This window comes from Thunnus albacares, chromosome 6, assembly GCF_914725855.1.
Source record: "Thunnus albacares chromosome 6, fThuAlb1.1, whole genome shotgun sequence".
In the NCBI taxonomy this organism is placed as follows: domain Eukaryota; kingdom Metazoa; phylum Chordata; class Actinopteri; order Scombriformes; family Scombridae; genus Thunnus; species Thunnus albacares.
The window spans coordinates 26,257,072-26,273,456 of NC_058111.1; the positions used below are offsets into that span (position 1 = coordinate 26,257,072).

The 16,385-nt window shown below is 38.8% G+C and overlaps 1 protein-coding gene across 9 annotated transcripts; it reads left to right on the plus strand.

Annotated features, from left to right (window-relative positions):
• The first annotated feature begins 69 nt into the window (after positions 1–69).
• LOC122983607 (von Willebrand factor A domain-containing protein 5A-like) lies at positions 70–15,840 on the plus strand. Of its 9 annotated transcripts, XM_044353542.1 has the most exons (22): positions 1,262–1,667; positions 3,310–3,357; positions 5,243–5,445; positions 5,571–5,793; positions 6,943–7,109; positions 7,211–7,325; positions 7,467–7,642; positions 7,733–7,821; positions 8,507–8,651; positions 9,485–9,564; positions 9,676–9,790; positions 9,903–10,061; positions 10,219–10,322; positions 10,805–11,022; positions 11,182–11,235; positions 11,350–11,403; positions 12,864–12,893; positions 13,621–13,680; positions 13,888–14,057; positions 14,239–14,362; positions 14,473–14,543; positions 15,398–15,840. In XM_044353542.1, the coding sequence occupies exons 1-22, from the start codon at positions 1,598–1,600 to the stop codon at positions 15,401–15,403; spliced, it is 2,481 nt and encodes an 826-aa protein (XP_044209477.1). In that variant the 5' UTR covers positions 1,262–1,597; the 3' UTR covers positions 15,404–15,840. The 9 variants fall into 9 exon arrangements, 8 of the variants coding, with proteins under 8 accessions (XP_044209479.1, XP_044209482.1, XP_044209483.1 ...); XM_044353544.1 differs by lacking the exons at positions 1,262–1,667; positions 15,398–15,840 and adding an exon at positions 70–1,011 and having other exon boundaries at positions 3,272–3,357; positions 14,473–15,386; XM_044353547.1 differs by lacking the exons at positions 1,262–1,667; positions 15,398–15,840 and adding an exon at positions 70–1,011 and having other exon boundaries at positions 3,275–3,357; positions 14,473–15,386.
• The last annotated feature ends 545 nt before the right edge of the window (positions 15,841–16,385 follow it).

The window sequence follows — 16,385 nt, forward strand, 5'->3', positions numbered from 1 at the left end:
ACATACAAATCATCCAAAGATACCACTTTGTGCTTTCTTTTTGCATTTATACATATGTTTAATCCACAGTGCCAACAAGAACAAGTGGTAGTGATTTGTTATCTTTAGCCTTTAGGGTCACTAATGTTTCGTAAAGCTGTTATTTTTTTATTACTTACAAGGTCATGAATTATCAATTCACACTCAATTCAGTGAGCTTGTTTTGGAGTCTTACTGCCACCCAGTGTTGAAAAATCACTTAATGCAACTTGAAGTTATTGTGAGTGACACTCACACCAAACACTGTGGTCTTAAAGGGTGAATGTGAAAAGACAAAGGTGACTGCTGAACATATGAAGAAAAAGCAGCTGTGAGGCATGGGGGAGCACCTAAATCCCCAACACTCAAAAATGTGTCTCACTTATTTCTTCATTACTTCATTGGGGTGTTTGAACTTCACTGTGCAGAATGATGTGCAGATTTTGACACCTGAAGGCTGTTTTCACTGTAGAGGAAGGTTTCTCTGTGCCTAACAACATGATTTTGTGACATTACAGCTGGTTTGGAAACTAATCATGGTCCAGTATGCAAACTGTGAAACCCCCCAGCACACAAATACTTAGAATGAACCATTCAGTGAGGTAGGAGTCGTCTTGTGTGCAGCAGTTTAACTTCTGAAATAATATAAATATTTGTTTATTCATAGATTCTGGATGTTTCAATGAGGACGAAGAAGTAGGCTATGTGTAATTTCAGAATTTATAAGGTGTGCTATTTTGTTGTAAAACCTAAGACAAAAATGATTTGGAATATGAGTAGCGAGTACAAACCCCACCCATCTGATGCCGCTGTAGTTAAATCGAGAGTACCCCCATAGGCGTGACAGATTTGGCAGTGAGGGTCTATGAACAGCTGAGTATTAAACTGTTCCTGTTTTATCGTCCTGCAAACTCTTCTCTCACATAACATCCAGCGTTACAGGAGGAAACTAGGTTAAAACTATCCCGGGCTGATAATCATTTCTCTTCAGAGGTACGCATGTTTTTGTTTATCTGTTAAGTTGTCCAAGATGACGCAGAACACATTGTGACGTTGATTTTATGTGAGCAAGACAGATATTTATTATTTAGAGTAAACGTTTGCTAAAACCATTTACAGTGGAGTTCGACCTCCAGGAAGGTTCAGTTCTATCATATTTAAGGGGAGCAGTAATGTTATATCTATCTATCTATCTATCTATCTATCTATCTATCTATCTATCTATCTATCTACAGTATATGCAGCTAAATCAGTTGTGTTATTGTGTTACTTATCAGTCAGCTGTCAGTATTTGAAGAGTGGTGGAAGAGAGCCTAAAAGTAGCAATAATACTTCAATGTAAAATTATTCCAGTATCAAAAGTGAAAGTACTCGTCGCCCCCTCTGACCAGTCACGTGCACATAGATCTTAAAGGGGGCTTGAATACCTGCCCGTTTGGCTTCCCGAGAGATAAAGTTCCTCTTTTCTGGGGTGTTTTTAAAAAATATATATATATTCCTGCTACATCCAGAGTGACACAATATACTCAGAATCTCATCTTGTTTCTGAGTGTAGCTGACAGAGGATTTATATCAGTATATGTTAGGGTTAAAAGTTTACCTCGAGGTAAAGTGGCTGTTGCTAACGGAACTCACGGGGACTTCACGAGGTGATTATTGTCATCGCACATCTCATGCAAAGCTGGTATGGATACTGTCACGTAACACGTCTCACCAAGTTTTTTTTACGTTAGTTATAAAGTTGTAAAAAAGATTAGCATCCTTATCCTCCATAAACTACAAGATAATGATACACTCAACAAGTACAACGACGTTTTCCTCCATAAACAGCCAATGAGGTGCGTTCAGTGTTAGCTAAGTTAATCAGAGTTTCTAGTGTCAAATTGTGTCTGCATTAACTATAGTCAGCAGTGATGTTGTCATTGTGTTTGTGTTATTAATGTCAGGCATGAAAGTAACACCTAATGCACGATTATGTGTACAGTAAGCATACATTTTTGGAGGGAGGGAAGGGATGAAGGAATATTAACTGTTAAAATCTTTTATAAACCAGTATCTAATATACCTTATCTAAAGAATTGTGGCTTACATGCATGGTGTCTTCCAAGCCTCAGTATTATGATATGATATGTGAACTATATGAAACTGATTTGTTGGCACATAGTAATAGTATCTTAGCCATACAATATCAGCATCCTCCTATTGTCCATTATTACTGAAGCAGTTATGCCTTCTATGTAGAAGTGGTAATAGATGACTATGGAAGTGAGAGAGGCAGCCATGCAGCCAGAGGAAGTACATCTTTGTCAGCAATATTGTGAGGAGAATTTACAGGAATACACTTCATTTCTTTGCATGTATCATTAATTTAATGTCATGTAGCTGTGTTTGAACCAACCTCAGTCATGGGTTTGTTTTAAATACATACATTATACATATACATATCCATTTAACAGTGTTGCAAAATTAGTCATTACAGGCATATATTTATTTAATTATCTGCAAAAATTGCCTTTTATGAATGTGGCCCCCTGCCCTCTAACATCCTCTACATGTCCCTGACTGTGACAGATATATTAAATCAGCCAGGTAGAGGACAACAAAAAAAAAAACAACAAAGTTCTGCCAAAGTTTGATGCATTTTTCAGACTTATCTCTAAACTTTTCTTTTTGTGAAATATTGGAAAGCTTTACCTCATTGAGCCTCAAACAATGATTTATTTGGTGGAACTGTTAACAAGTCAAACATCTGCAACATGACAAGGAACTATAGACACAGGGGTTACCAGGCAAAAGGTTTGGGAATTTTAATCTTTCACAATGTCTTGTATTTTATAAGCTTATATATTATTTAATGTAAACTTTGAATGTAAAAAGTAAATACAGCTGTCAAATAAATGTAGTTGAGTAGAAAGTACAATATTTTCCTCTGAATTGTGGTGGAGAAGAAGTACAAAATAGCAAAAAAATGAAAATACTCAAGTAAAGCACAAGTACCTCAGAACTGCACTTCAGTACAGTACTTAAGCAAATGTACTTAGTTACATTCCACCACTGTATTTGAAAACTAAACTAAAAAACTTAAAAATATCTGGAAAAGCTCTAAGATAAAAGTTGAGAATCAGAAAAATTATTTGGATGACATCACTCATATGAAAATGAAAAAACTATCAAACTAATGTCCTAACTACTGAACAATATACAGAGTATAATGTTAAAGTAACTTGCATTACACTTTTATTTGTCACTACAGCAGAAAGTCCTCAAATCTCCTTGTTACCTGTTGCACAGGTAGGATGGAAGACTCCAGCGGTCTACTTACCACTGAGAGGGAACCAGGTACAGAACTGAAAACATTTTTTTTATTTTTTATTTTTGTCTCCATAAATTCCAAATGTTAATCATGCTATGACTACTATTTCAGTTTGTATTCTTGTATTATCTTGTGCAAGAATGAGGGTGGTTTCAAACGGTCTGGTGTGTGTCTGTGTTTGGATATACAGTGCTGCTTTAAAGTTTGTGAACCCTTTAGCATTTGCTCTATTTCTGCATAAATATGACCTATAACGTGATCAGATTTCCATGCAAGTCCTAAAACTAGATAAAGAGACATCAATTAAACAAATGAGTCCAAAACATTACACTGGTTTGTTTATTTATTGAGGAAAATGATCCAATGTTACATATTTGTGCATGGCAAAAGTATGTGAACCTCTAGGATCATCAATGCATCTGAAGGGGAAATTAGAGTCAGGTGTTTCAATCATTTGGATAACAATCAAGTGTGAGTCTGGGAGGCCCTGCCTCATTTAAAGAAGAGAAATCTGGGTTTTCACTATCAAAGTCTGAGCTTCACAACACAGCTTTGTGGACGTATGTCATGTCTCAAACAAAGGATATTTCTTGAGGACCTTAGAGGAAGAGTTGTTGATGCTCACCAGGCTAGAAAGCGTTACAAAACCATTTCTAAAGAGTTTGGACTCCACCAGTCGACTATCAGGCAGATTGTGTACAAATGGAAGACATCCATCACTATTGTTGCCCTCCCCAGGAGTGGTCGAACAATGAGGATCACACCAAGAGCAAGGCCTGTAATAGTCCAAGAGGACACAAGGGACCCCAGGGTAACGTCTAGGAAACTAAAGGCCTCTCTTACAGTGTCTACAGGCAATGTTCATGAGTTCACCATCAGGAGAACATTGAACATCAATGGTGTTCATGGCAGAGTTGCAAGGAGAAAGCCACTTCTTTCCAAAAAGAACATTGCTGCTGTCTGTGGTTTGCTCAAGACCACGTGGATAAGCCAGAAGGTGATTGGAAAAATATTCTGTGGAGGGATGAGACCAAAATTTAACTTTTTGGCTTGAATAAGAAGCGTTAAGTTTGGCAATGAGCAAACACTGCATTCCAGCATAAGAACCTTAACCCATCTGTGAAACACGGTGGTGGTAATATCATGGTTAGGGCTGCTTTGCTGCCTCTGGACCAGAACGGCTTGTAATCATTGAAGGAGCTATTAGTTCTGAGTTGTACCAGCAAATTCCGCAGGAAAATGTCAAGGTATCTGTCTGTGAGCTGAAGCTCAACAGAAAGTGGATCATGTAGTAAGACAAAGACCCTAAACACACAAGTCGTTCTACCAAAGAATGGTTAGAGCAGAAGAAAGTTAATGTTTTGAAACAGCTGAGTCAAAGTCCTGACCTTAATCCTATAGAAATGCTGCGGAAAGACCTGAAGCAGGCAGTTCATGCAAAGAAGCCCACCAACATACCTGAGTTGAGATTGTTCTGTAAGGAGGAACGGGCTAAAATTCCTCCAAACCGATGTGCAGGGCTGATAAACAGTTAACGGAAAAATTTGGTTGAAGTTATTTCTGCAAAAGGGGATCACACCATTTACTGAAAGCAAGGGTTCACATATATTTGCCTCACATATGTAAGATTTGATAATTTTCCTCTATAAATAAATGAATAAGTTTAATGTTTTTGTCTCATTTGTTTTACTGGGTTCCCTTCGTCTAGTTTCAGGACTTGTGTAAGAATCTGATCACGTTTTAGGCCATCTTTATGCAGAAATAGAAACAATTCTAATGGGGCCACAAACTTACAAGCAGCACTGTATTTTTGTCCATGCAAGTGTGTTTTAGGCCATCAGGGAGGGAGCAAAAAGCTTTTCTTGTCAAAGTCAAATATCAGTCAATCAGTCATCAATTGTTTCTCATCAGTTCCTCTGAAGAGCATTGAAGTGGAGCTGGAGGTGAGGGACCATGTGGCTACACTGGTCTCCACTCTGCTCTACGAGAACAAGGAGGACAAACCACTGGAGGCTGTTTTTGTCTTCCCTCTGCCTGGAGATGCTGCTGTCTGTCATTTCAGTGCTAAGATTGGACAAACACAGATTGTAGCTGAGGTGAAGGAGAAACAGGAGGTGAGCTGGACAGTAAAGACGTACTCACAGTGATGAATCTGACAGACAGTAAACAGCAAACACTTTACTGACAGTAAAACAGTAAACACACAAACCATTACTCACATGTGTCATCTGTGCTGCAGGCTCATGAGGAGTATGATGATGCATTGAGCTCTGGTCAGCAGGCCTTCCTATTGGAGGAGAGTGATCAGAGCCCAGATATATTCTCTCTGAGTGTGGGCAGTCTGCCTCCAGGAGAGAGCGCCTCCATCAGGCTGGAGTACGTCACTGAGCTGGCTGTGCAGGCTGATGACGGGCTGAGGTTTTGTCTGCCTGCTGTGCTCAACCCTCGCTACCAACCTCAGGGTAGGAAAACCAGACAACACATTCTGCTTATACACACCATAACTGCAAGTAATTTCATTCCAACAGTAACATGCCTGAAAGTACACCAATGAAAAGAACTTTTGTCCACTACACTGACAGTAAACATTCTGAAAACATATGCTACAGGCTGTAAAAAGTCTTCCAACCTCTAATTGGACTGAGGAGTGAACATAGAACCAAGCAGGTTACAGATGGCAGGAAAATATGGGAGAAAGTGAGATTTCACCTTGACTTTCCATAACAATCATGTTCAACTTGCAAAAGTTGCCTAAAAAAATGATGCACATTTTGTGCTTTTCTGAATCCGTAGAAACATGGCCATTGCATTGTGACTGACAAAATGTTTTCAGATTGTTGTTTGTTCTGAGCTTTGTAAAATGTTTGTAAAAAAAGCTGAGATGGATGCAGTGTGTTAATGCTGACTCTCTGTTTGACTTAACTAATGTGACTAAAATGAGAAGTAACGAAATGCAGATTTTTTTTTTACTTAGTTTTTTTTACTAATTTACTAATTACTAAAAAAATTTCATTTGTTTCAGAAAAAGGTTGAGTTTTCCCCAATAGCCACACTTCTACACTTCCACATTTCCAACATTGCAAAATTTTCAAAAAATTCAATGTAGACAAGTCAGTTGGCTAAGTGCCTAATATGATTGTGAAAGTGTGTGGAGGATTTTCAAAACACACAAGGACACGGTAGTTGTTGTGGAAATTTTAAGATGGATTCACAGAGAGCAAGTTGTCTTTCACACTTTTACTGCAATAACCAATTCACATTTGCAGATGCAGAGCTCCCAGTTTTCTAGGCTGAAGAGATACACTATGAAGTTCAGCATTTGTACATACAGCCACATGCGTCACAATTATCCCATATTTCTCACTCTGACAGTTGTCTTTTAATGAATACACAGTTGCCCTTTGTCCATTCATAACTCAGATGTGTTCCTATTCATTGCTGATCTTTCAGCAGCTGTAAAATGTTTTGGGGATATGCATGTTCTTTCCTTTGAAAAGGTTTTGTATGCAATAGCCCTGTGTCATCCATTGCTTCAAACAATGCCTCACAGTTGCTCAAGTAATGTCATTTTGTAATGTCTCTTTGATTACAACATTTTATGTTGCTCACAGGTAGTGAAGGTGGCAGCGTCCAGGTGACGTCTGTTCCAGCCTCTCTGGGGCCCTACAGTCTGTCTTTCTCTGCCCGGGTGTTTTCTCCTCGTCCAATCTCTAAAGTAGAGTCCAACTGCTCCCTGGACCCTCTCCAGTACCTCAACACAGAGCAAACTCAGGCCACAGTATGTAGAGTGCTACGTGTCTGCTGTGTGTGATTGTTCCTCATTACTGAGAACAAGACATCTCTCTATTTATGTTTATGAGTGTGTTTTGTGAACTGCAGGTCAAGTTGGCTGCAGGACACAAGTTCGACAGGGATGTTGAACTGTTGATTTATTACAAAGACGCCCACCAGCCCACTGCTGTGGTGGAAGCAGGACAGGCCTCTGCCAAGCCTGGTGAGTGACAATTAGAGAAGTTGTTACTCTGTAAATAAAAAGTGAATTATCCTCATCCTCAAACTGATGAGTTACATGTGTTTTAATAAATGATAAAAAGCAGTTTTCTGGTCATTTTTGTGTCTCTTTCCTGTGTTTCAGGCACTCTGATGGGTGATCCAGTGGTGATGCTGAGCCTGTACCCTGAGTTCCCCCAGGCTGTGATGTCTTCAGTCGCCTCATGTGGAGAGTTTGTGTTCTTGATTGATCGATCTGGAAGTATGGATTGTTGTATGGATAACCGCAACCGGAAAGAGACTCGCATTGGCAGTGCCAGGGTATTCATTATGTGTTAACTCTGTCATAAAATCATTCATAGTGTTCCTCTCACACAGTGGCCTTCACTCTCTTTTCTCTCTTCCTCCAAGGATACTCTACTGCTCCTGCTGAAGAGTTTACCAATGGGCTGCTACTTCAACATCTACGGTTTCGGGTCCAGCTATCAACACATCTTCCTGTAAATCACTGCCCCATTTCACCCAGTCCACAAAAATGTGTTTCTGTCTTTGATATCACTGTTTGCACATGTGCGTCTGTATGTCAGTGCTGTCAGCAGACAGGTCTTTGATATTGGGTGATTCTGAAAAACTCAAAAGTTGCTAGCCAGACTCTTCTGTTCCCCAGTTCCCCAGTGATGGAGTGAGTTACCAAACTTCACTCAATCTGCAGAGTCCCTCTTGATCTGTAAGAAAAAGCTAAAGAGCCAGCTCTTTCTCATACACTTCCTCACCTGAGGGACTGCAAAAAAAAAAGTTATTATCGGCTTCAATGCACTTTATTGCCTCTATGCACTGCCTGTTGACACCTACATCCTATCGGACCTGAACTTAGCTTCATGGCACTTACTTGTGTTGTCTTCTCGTGGATAGATCCTTGCTTGTGTTGTTTTAACTCTCGTGTGTACGTTGCGTTGGATAAAAAGAGTCTGCCAAATAAAATTGTAACATTGTAACATTTCAAAATCAATTATTCCTACAAATATGGTCATGGTATTAACAGTACAGTTAAGACATGAGGAAGTTTAGGGAAAGACTGCAGTTATGCTATAAAAAAGACTGGATATGAATTTCAAATTGAATTGTGGAAGTTGGTAGCGCTACACAACCATCTGACCTCCCCCATCTGTGTGTTTCTGATGGCAGTAAGAGTGTGGAGTACAATGAGAAGACTATGGAAGAAGCTCTGAAGAAAGTTGAGGAGATGGACGCTGATCTGGGAGGAACAGAGATCCTGGAGCCCCTCAAACACATTTACAGCCAGCCCTGCATTCCCAGTCAACCAAGACAAGTAACACACACACACACACACACACACACACACACACACACATTATGCAAAAACTTAAGGGTCATTTTTGTTACACAACTATGACCCTCTCATAGTTTGGTGTTTTCCTGATCTTCATCAGCAATTTGATGCTACATTGAAGTGAGTAAGTTGGGACATGTGACAGCTGAATAGCTCTGCATTAAGAGATTAAACTTACATCACAGCTCTTCCCTGTGTATAGTCTGGTGTAGTTTGTACAGTTTCCTGATGATATCTGTTGACAGAGAAATGTTAGTGTGGATCTGTTGTGGCAGGAAGGTTTGGACAGGATTTGGAAAGCTACAAATGTGATACATCTGGAAAATGTTGCTGAAGCAGATGTGACAGTTCAGCTGTGTTCATTTCACTCACTGATGCTTGCTGACATTTTTTATTAAAACTGCTGCTTGTTTCTGTTATTTACTCGCTGAAAACTCACTGGTTCCAGTGTTTTAATGGAGCACATGAAGTGTTTGACTGCTGGTGTAGTCAGAGCAAACAAGTAAAGAATAGGAAATAAATGAGGGATAACATATCCTATACAATCTATAAACAATTGCTTGATTGATCTACTCAATAGTTCCTACTTTTCTGTCCTTTCCAAGTACAATGTTGAACAAACCAGTTTATTAGAGGCTCATACATGACACACCTTATCTGTTCTATATACATCACTGTTATATCTAATTGTGTTACTGAAACAGCAACCTGACACTGCTCTCAATATTTTGTGGATGACTCATAGCACATGTTACATGTTTCATAGTGTGATGATATTTAACTAACAGTGATATGTAAACACTCCGTCCCAGCTGTTTGTCTTTACTGACGGCGAGGTGGAGAACACCAAAGAAGTTATAAATCTGGTGAGGGACAACTCAGGCTCCCACAGGTGAAAGCACAATAACACAAAATACAAAAATACAACAATCACCCACACAATTCCCAGAATATGTCCAATGTCTGAATTCTGTGTGTTAAAAACAAAAGTACTTCATTGCAGGTGTTTCTCTTTTGGGATCGGGGAAGGAGCCAGCTCTGCTCTTATCAATGGGTTGGCCAAGGAAGGAGGAGGTCACGCTCAGTTCATCACAGGAACTGACAGGATGCAACCAAAAGTAAGACATGACCATTTATTATTATTAAAAAAACATAAAAAACAACAAATTTGTGTCTAGACAAAAGACATAATTAAAAGTAAATAATGAATTAACATTCTTAATTCATCAGGTGATGCAGTCGCTGCGATTTGCTCTGCAGCCAGCTGTAGTGGACATCTCAGTCACATGGGATTTACCAAAGGCAGTGTCTGTCACTGTCCTCTCTCCACCCATCACAGCAATTTTCCAGGGTCAAAGGTCACTGATTTATGCCCAGCTCACTGGACAGGTAGGAGCAGCACCATGTCATAGTGAAATACCTATTTTATATCTGTGGCTGAATTTGCCCATTGGTAAACTGAGAGATTGGCATTATGCTTTTTTTTTTCATCAGGTTTGTCATCACATTATTAAACATGTTTTCTATCCCTGTAATGCTCTCTCAGAGTCCAGAGGCAGCAGAAGGCTGTGTGACAGTGAAGTACAGCCTGGCAGGTCATGCATCTCAGAACCAGCTCCGCTTCAGTCTCAAACCTGCAGAGGACACTGGGTAAAACAGGGTTTGGTCAGACAATAGAAGGGCCATGAACTGGGTAGTGAGTTTCCAATAGAAAAAAAATGAAGCTTTGGAAAAAAAATATAATAAAATTAAATGGGTGAAATTAATGATAAATATGATCCTAATAACTGAAAGGATATTGCACCAGCATGTGGAATTTGGTGAACTCTTCACACTCTTGGAGAACAGTGTTGAGTCCCCATATCTTGACTTTGTTGATTAAAGCTGAGGGAGCTCTTGACAGAAAGCTAGATTAGAATTCTAAGTGTAGGGTTTGTACTGTGTTTACAATGTAGCAGGGTGGAAAGATTGCTGATGTTGCTGTGATATTGATGCACTTGCATGTTGAAATCTGAGTTGGTCAGTAAATTTGATCTATAGAGACCTAATTGACTCGACATGGATCTCCATTGTGCATTGATAGAAATATAAGGTAAGCTCCACCTGTCCTAACTCCTCTCTCTTGTCTGCAGACTAACAGTCCACAGGTTGGGTGCTCGGACTCTGATTCGCTCCCTGGAGATAGAGGAGAGAGAGGATGGAGAAGAGCAAGATGGAGTGAAGCAGAAGGTGGTGGAGCTCAGTGTCCAATCAGGAGTGAGCAGCTCCTTCACTGCCTTCATTGCCATCAATAAAGGCGACGGCCAGGCAATTCAAGGGCCTCTGTTGTTTAGAAATGATCTAATGTTAGGTCAGTGTTACTCTAAGAGCGAATGAAAAATTCTTATTTGTCACCAACAGCTTTGATTTTTTTTTAAATTTCATTTTTATTTATAGTTTTTGTCTACTAACTCTTGTGCAAGACAACACTAGATTTAATATTCTACTCTTTGCTTTTTAAATTTAAAAGGATGCAGTTTGCGTGATTTTTGTCTGGGGTTCGATGAGGATTCATGTGATTCAGGTATGTTGTAAAAGCTGAATTGTTTTTTGTCGCTTGTGCAGATGTGGGTTTTTATTTCTAGTTTTATTTCTGAATACAACACAGATCAGTTACTTGAAATCTCCCCATAAACAGGTTTTGGCGGCTTTGGCTGGTCCCGCAAGTTTGGTGCCTCATTTCAGAGCCATGGTAAGCAAACACACATACGTGTAATCCCAAAAAGGGAAATTTCTTTTTTTTTAAATAATTTTTCTGGAGGCTCAGATTTGCCTCTACATGGTGCTATTAAGTGACCCTGACATCATTGTATGATAAAGGTCTTGATGGGCTTCTCAGGACTGTGATGAATATTATTCCCTGTATCAAGGCTAGCTGTGGTATGAACTTGTCATAAATTGCTCGTTTCAGCCTGATGAATGTCACCTGTTCATGAGGAGGTGTGCATTTGTGAGTATGCTTCATGCTTTGATTTGTGCTTTGACACAAAGTTAGATGCTAAAAAATGTTTTTCTAAAGCAACGCAGTCCATGATGAGAGGCGGTCATGTGCCAGTCACAGAGATATTAGAGGAGAATATTATAGTCTACAGGTGATGTTACACTGTCAGCTGCAACAAAAGATGATACGAGACCTGCAGAGAAACACAGAGGCAGCTTTTGCAGTGAGAGAAGTTTCCTAGCAACTGCTGAAATGTAGAAGTTGCTGCTCCAAAATATGCCAATAAAAATCATAGAATCTAAAAAAAACCTTTCAGTAAATTGGAAGCTATGTTGATGATAACAGAACAGAATATTAATTTTGCATCAAGTTTGTTTTAGTTGTATGTTTAAAGGCATACTATACAGGATTTGTCAATTGGCGTTTGTAAACACAGCATTCAAAGTTGGCCCCTCCTCCCTGGCTCAACGACACCAGAGAGAGAAAGAGCGAGAACAAAGCTGTGAATCAGATAAATAAAATATTATTTCTGATTGTTTCACAACAGTTACAGTCTAAAGCACAAATAAACACACCCGCACCTCCACATAACCCCGCGGTAAGGTGCCACAATGCCAAATTTCGTGTGAATGCAGCCAAAATACACCCTTGTCCGGTCCACTGTGGTCTCTCTGCACGGTCAAACAGACAGCAGAGGAGCAGAACACAGCAGCACTCTGTACAGCAGCAGAGGAGAGAGATAGAGAAGCCTCACACCCTGGCCGCTGTTATTGGCTGGGGGCTACACACTGAGGGAAATATCTGACTCTTAAGCTGCTTAATGCTCCACTGCGTTCACCAGCCAGTTGTCAACTGTCTGTGCCGTTTGGTGCCAAGCAGGTAGTGTACAGTGTGTTTTTAGCACTTTTAACAGCCAGCTGTTTTTACCAAAAATGACACTATAAAAGCGGTGAGAGAGAATCAAAACAGTAAAGTTCGGGGCCAGACAGCTACAGAATGAGTCGAAACTTGCTATAAAGCTCCAAAAAGCCAGGGGGAGCTCCAGAGTTGTGTGTTAATTCTCTATAGGAATAAACACCTGAATTCTCTCATCACAACAGGGGACGCCTTTGACATCACACATTGCATTTGATACATTGTCCTTATGAACGATATTGATTATAGCCGCTTTAATGTTGTAACTTTCTTAATGTATCTCTTACATTTTTCAGGAAAGTCTGTAAAGAAGAAACTGAAATCAGGTAAATCTTCCTCCTGTTTTTTTTTTTAGATTACTTGTAGTGGTACTTGAACGTATTTCAACAGGTCAATCTAATTTCTTAAACAGATCAAAATTTATTAAAGGAGGTTCCTTTAATAAATTGGGGTGAACAGAATTTTCTTTAGGTTGTATTAAGCACTGAAAAATTAAATGTAAAAAACAGCAATATCTCTCTCTAGAAACAATGGTTCTTTGAGGGAGCTCTCAAAGAATAAGAGCAGAAAAGAAGACTTTGCTAGAGAACAAAATTTTCCCTTAATGAAGAAAGCCAGTGATTGTGAAGCAATGCTAGCGTGACTTCAGTGCTGTGCCTGAACTAACACTACGTCCCTGTGTCTGTGCTGAGAAGGGGAAACATCATCAGGTCAACATTTCTTTGTAATACTTTGGTTTATGACCAAATACTGAAAACTGATTCCATGTACTTTGTGTTTAGTGCTGCATGTATTCAAATTGCATAGAAATGTTGTAATATATTTCTCTTATTAATTACGCAAACCTATTTATTTCGTTAGGTTTTTGTTTAGGTTATATATTTAGGTTTTATTGCTTATTACAACAAACATAACATAGATGGCTACAATACAAATCTTGAAAGTTATTCTGGATGTGACATGTGTGCCAGTAAGGCAATAGCTAAATGTGAAATAAAATTACGTAAAAAACAGATCCTGATGATTTGCTTGAAATCTCCTTTGTCTCAACAGTTTTCAGCAGAGTTGGAGGCTTCTTTAAGGGTGGTCAGAAAGCGTCATGTCAGAGCAATGGTAAGCAAACACATAGTGTGTTAATGATTTTTTCTGAATGTCATTGACATTATTAAACCATATGTCTTTTAAAGAAGCTGCACATTCAGAGGGACATGTATGTATGTAAACAGACAGCAGTCCCAACAATCTCTACAATCCCTTTCCCACATCTATGCAGCTACACACAGATTATACTGATTACACTTTCTATGATTTTCTCCTCAGAGACAGATTTAAGCGAGGATGCAGCCTTTAAGCCCAAGCAGCCACCCAGAGACCCTTTGCTGCAGTTGGTGTCTCTGCAGGAGGCGTCTGGCTGCTGGGTGCTAGATCCAGCTCTGGCTGCTGCACTGGGAAAGACCAGCGAGGAGCTGGATAAGCCAAAACCTGCATCGGTGGGTTATTGTTAGATATACAGTAAGAATGCAACTTGATAGGTTATTTTTAAATTGTAGTAAATATTGTGAGCAGCTGATCACTCCTCAGTGTAGGGACAATGTCCAGTGAGCTTTGGTCTTGAATCTTCACTCATACTGTTGGTCTTTCCATCTGTTTTTCTTTGATTTGGTGAATTAGGTGAACAAGGAAGTGTGGGCCACCATTCTGGCTCTGATCTGGCTTCATGGTTTCAAGTCAGATGTTCAGGATGAATGGGAGCTTCTGGCTATGAAGGCTGCATCATGGCTCTGTGCTCAGAAAGGTAATCACCATAATAATAAGTGCTGATCTGATGTTTTTAAATGTGTGTACTGGTTATAATCAGCTGCTACATTCAGTTTAATGATGGTTTGTTCTATGTTTTTTTTTCAGCACCATGTATGACAGAGTGTATAGAAGCTGGAAATGCGCTGCTGGGATGTGAGGTGCAGAAAGATGCTCTGGTGATTTGAGATTTCATTCCACTGGCCTCTACTGAGTCAGAAACAAACCCTCATTGCAACTTCACTCCTTCTTTCAGAACATTAAACTTTAAGTTGCCAAGATGATACAATTAACGCAGACGAGACAATAATGGAGTTTGAAATGAGATTTGCCAAAAACGACAAAAGCCCTGGTTCAGACGGATATATCAGTGCATTTTATAAGGCATTCTCAGATCAAATGACTTCATTACTAGCTACTGATGACAATCACTGATGAATGTTACACATAAAAAGTGTAAAGAGGGGGAGGCCTATTGCACAAAATGACTATAGATTGCTTACATCTATTTTTGCAAAAAGAGAAGGAACTGCAGTAAAATACATTATACATCCTGATCTAACTGGGTTTATTACTAATGAGAAGATTCTGAATATTATAACTTCATTTCCAGAGTAGAGAGAATATGGCTTTAGCTTTAGAGACACAAAAAGCCTTTGATCAGGTGTCACGGCCTTGCTTGTTGAATTTGATTAAATGGGTACAAAACAAGTATTCAACTAACCATAAGAACAAATGGTCATTTATCTCAGCCTTTCAGTATTGAGAGAGGAGTATGTCAAATGTGCTTCTTTTTTACCATCAGTATTGAACCCTTTCCAAGATAAGATTAAAGCCAAATATTAAAGGTATAAAAATCAGTGATGAATAGCACAGAATCATTTTGTAAGTGGATGGCAAATGAAAAAAAAAACAACGACAAAAAAACTTTTGTTAATGGATTAGGCTGACGATTTTCTATATTTTCTTATTGTCAACAAATCTATTGTGTGTGTTTCCAAAGCCTGATATACCATATTCCTCTATTTCATAGACCTGAAAGGCTACGTCAAAGTCGATGACTTTCATCCTCAATGGTGACAAAGTTAGTCCACCATCATCATTTTTTCTTGCTTTACATCTGCATGAACAATCTCTACACTGTCTAGAAACTGCAGAGCTGTAGCCTACTGAAATCATGAATGATATATTCATATAACATGAATAACTCAGTGTTCATTTATGATTTTTAAACAATCGTGAAAAAAAATGTGTGCCTTAAAAGAGCTAAGACTAGAGGGTTTCATCCTGTAAGCTTTTTTTTATGACTGATAGAAGGTGTATTTTCACCTAAATACCAACTTTTAAATGGTCGTTTGAGTGTAATATTAGATTCAATGACATATATGTACTGTAACTGTGATAATAGAAGCTTGTATAGAATTGATTTATTTATTATTGATCTTTCCATAAGCCATTAAAACTGTTTTACTTTTTTCCAGTGAAGTGGAGATGATGAGCACACTCACTGTTTGTCCAGAAAAGTCCATCATTACCAAACAAACAAGATTACAAAACAAATAAATGGGTATGACTAATTGCCTTTTTCCTTGGTCCACTTTTCAGGTGCGTCACTTATGTTCAACCTTTGATTAAATACATTGTTTTTATTTTGTTTTTTCTTGATTTAATATTTATTATTGAGTTTGTGTGTTAGAGTTACTACTATAGTGGTAGTATGTTGCACTGTATGTTTTTCATATGACATCTGCTGTCTGACCTGACTCTTATTTGTCACTGTGAATGGGTGACCAAACTAGTTTCCCCTCTGATGAATAATAAAGTTATCTGACATAATCTAATCACACTTTTAAAGGATAAGTCTGGTGATATTCTCTATTTTCTACTTTTCTTATTGTCAACAAAAAACAAAAATAAACTCATCCTACAGTACTAACAGCTATTATATGTGTATTCAGGGCCTGATAGGCTATATCTTATTCCTCTCTACCATTGACCTCCACTGTGGCAGTTAATAAGTA

What these genes read in the sequence shown, in the direction of transcription:
- LOC122983607 (XM_044353541.1), top strand. Translation starts at nt 1,598, where the DNA reads ATGTTAGGGTTAAAAGTTTACCTCGAGGTAAAGTGGCTGTTGCTAACG. An exon ending in TACCACTGAGAGGGAACCAG is followed by an intron (nt 3,358 to 5,242) that starts GTACAGAACTGA and finishes GTTTCTCATCAG; the next exon opens with TTCCTCTGAAGAGCATTGAA. An exon ending in AGCGTCATGTCAGAGCAATG is followed by an intron (nt 13,681 to 13,887) that starts GTAAGCAAACAC and finishes TTTTCTCCTCAG; the next exon opens with AGACAGATTTAAGCGAGGAT.